Below are 918 nucleotides of genomic sequence, written 5' to 3' on the forward strand. Positions count from 1 at the left end.
GCTGAGATCGTACCACTGCACTCTAGCCTGGGCGACAGAGCAAGACTCTATCTCAAAAAAAAGAAAAGAAAAAAGAAAACTCATGCTTGTATCTTCCACCAGTTTAGTCCCCTCTCCCCCAGCCACTGTACTCAAATAGTCAACATCTGCTGTTTCTTCTTCAGCCTTGTGTTGTTCCCTTTGCTCTCTAGCCCCCTTGTCCGAGATACTTTTTTCCCCTGCAACTCAAATCTCATAAACTCTCAGGTGCTTATGGGCAACGTTCCAGACCGGGGGGGCCGCCCAAATGAGCTGGAGCCTCCCATGCCCACCTGGAGGAGCCGAAGAGAGGATGGAGGCCCCCAGTGTTGGGGCCGCAAGAAGAAGAAGAAGAAGAAGTAAAGGGGGACTGGTGGTTGGGGACGGGGGGACCTCCGTGAGATGCCAATGCCATCAGTAATCTCTGGGGAGTCCGTTTAAGGCTTTCCTGGGTCCTTGGCACCCAAGCCCCCCCATCTCCTATTCCTGAGGCCCCAAATGCCGTACTCCCATTCACTAGTCAATACCAAGAACCATGTTCTCCGGAGAATAAATTTAATTTATGACAGCTGTAGGGCCTCTCTCTGTGGGGGCCCAGGCAGGGGTGCTGGCATTTGTGAAAGGGTTGGGGGGGGTCTCTGCTCCCTGGGTCTGAATGGGCCCCTGCTGCTCTGACCCTCAAAGTTATTTGCCCTACAGCACATCTTTCCTGTGCCGTGGGCATGGGTAAGGAGACATTTCAGGCATCAGACAAGCATCTGTCAGGCGCCTACCACCTGCCAGCCCTGTTCTAGGCACTGAGGATGCAGCAGTGAAAGACACTGATAGAAATCCCTGCTCTCCTGGAGCTGATGTTCCTGTTGAGGAAAGACAGACGTTCAACGAGATAAAGAGGGAAAA

At 52.8% G+C, this 918-nt stretch overlaps 2 protein-coding genes across 2 annotated transcripts in view; one reads left to right on the forward strand and one right to left on the reverse strand.

Annotated features, from left to right (window-relative positions):
• FAM98C (family with sequence similarity 98, member C) overlaps positions 1-587 on the forward strand; it is an 8,072-nt gene extending 7,485 nt beyond the window's left edge. The window contains exon 6 of the mRNA XM_011973399.1: positions 247-587. Coding sequence (XP_011828789.1) covers positions 247-381 — 135 coding nt within the window. The 3' untranslated portion in view covers positions 382-587. The remainder of the gene's footprint in view (positions 1-246) is intronic.
• Positions 579-918, reverse strand: part of RASGRP4 (RAS guanyl releasing protein 4) — a 27,160-nt gene continuing 26,820 nt past the window's right edge. Inside the window, exon 17 of the mRNA XM_011973400.1 lies at positions 579-602. Within this exon, the coding sequence (XP_011828790.1) occupies positions 579-602 (24 nt within the window). The remainder of the gene's footprint in view (positions 603-918) is intronic.

This window comes from Mandrillus leucophaeus, unplaced genomic scaffold (assembly GCF_000951045.1).
Source record: "Mandrillus leucophaeus isolate KB7577 unplaced genomic scaffold, Mleu.le_1.0 Scaffold137, whole genome shotgun sequence".
In the NCBI taxonomy this organism is placed as follows: Eukaryota; Metazoa; Chordata; class Mammalia; order Primates; family Cercopithecidae; genus Mandrillus; species Mandrillus leucophaeus.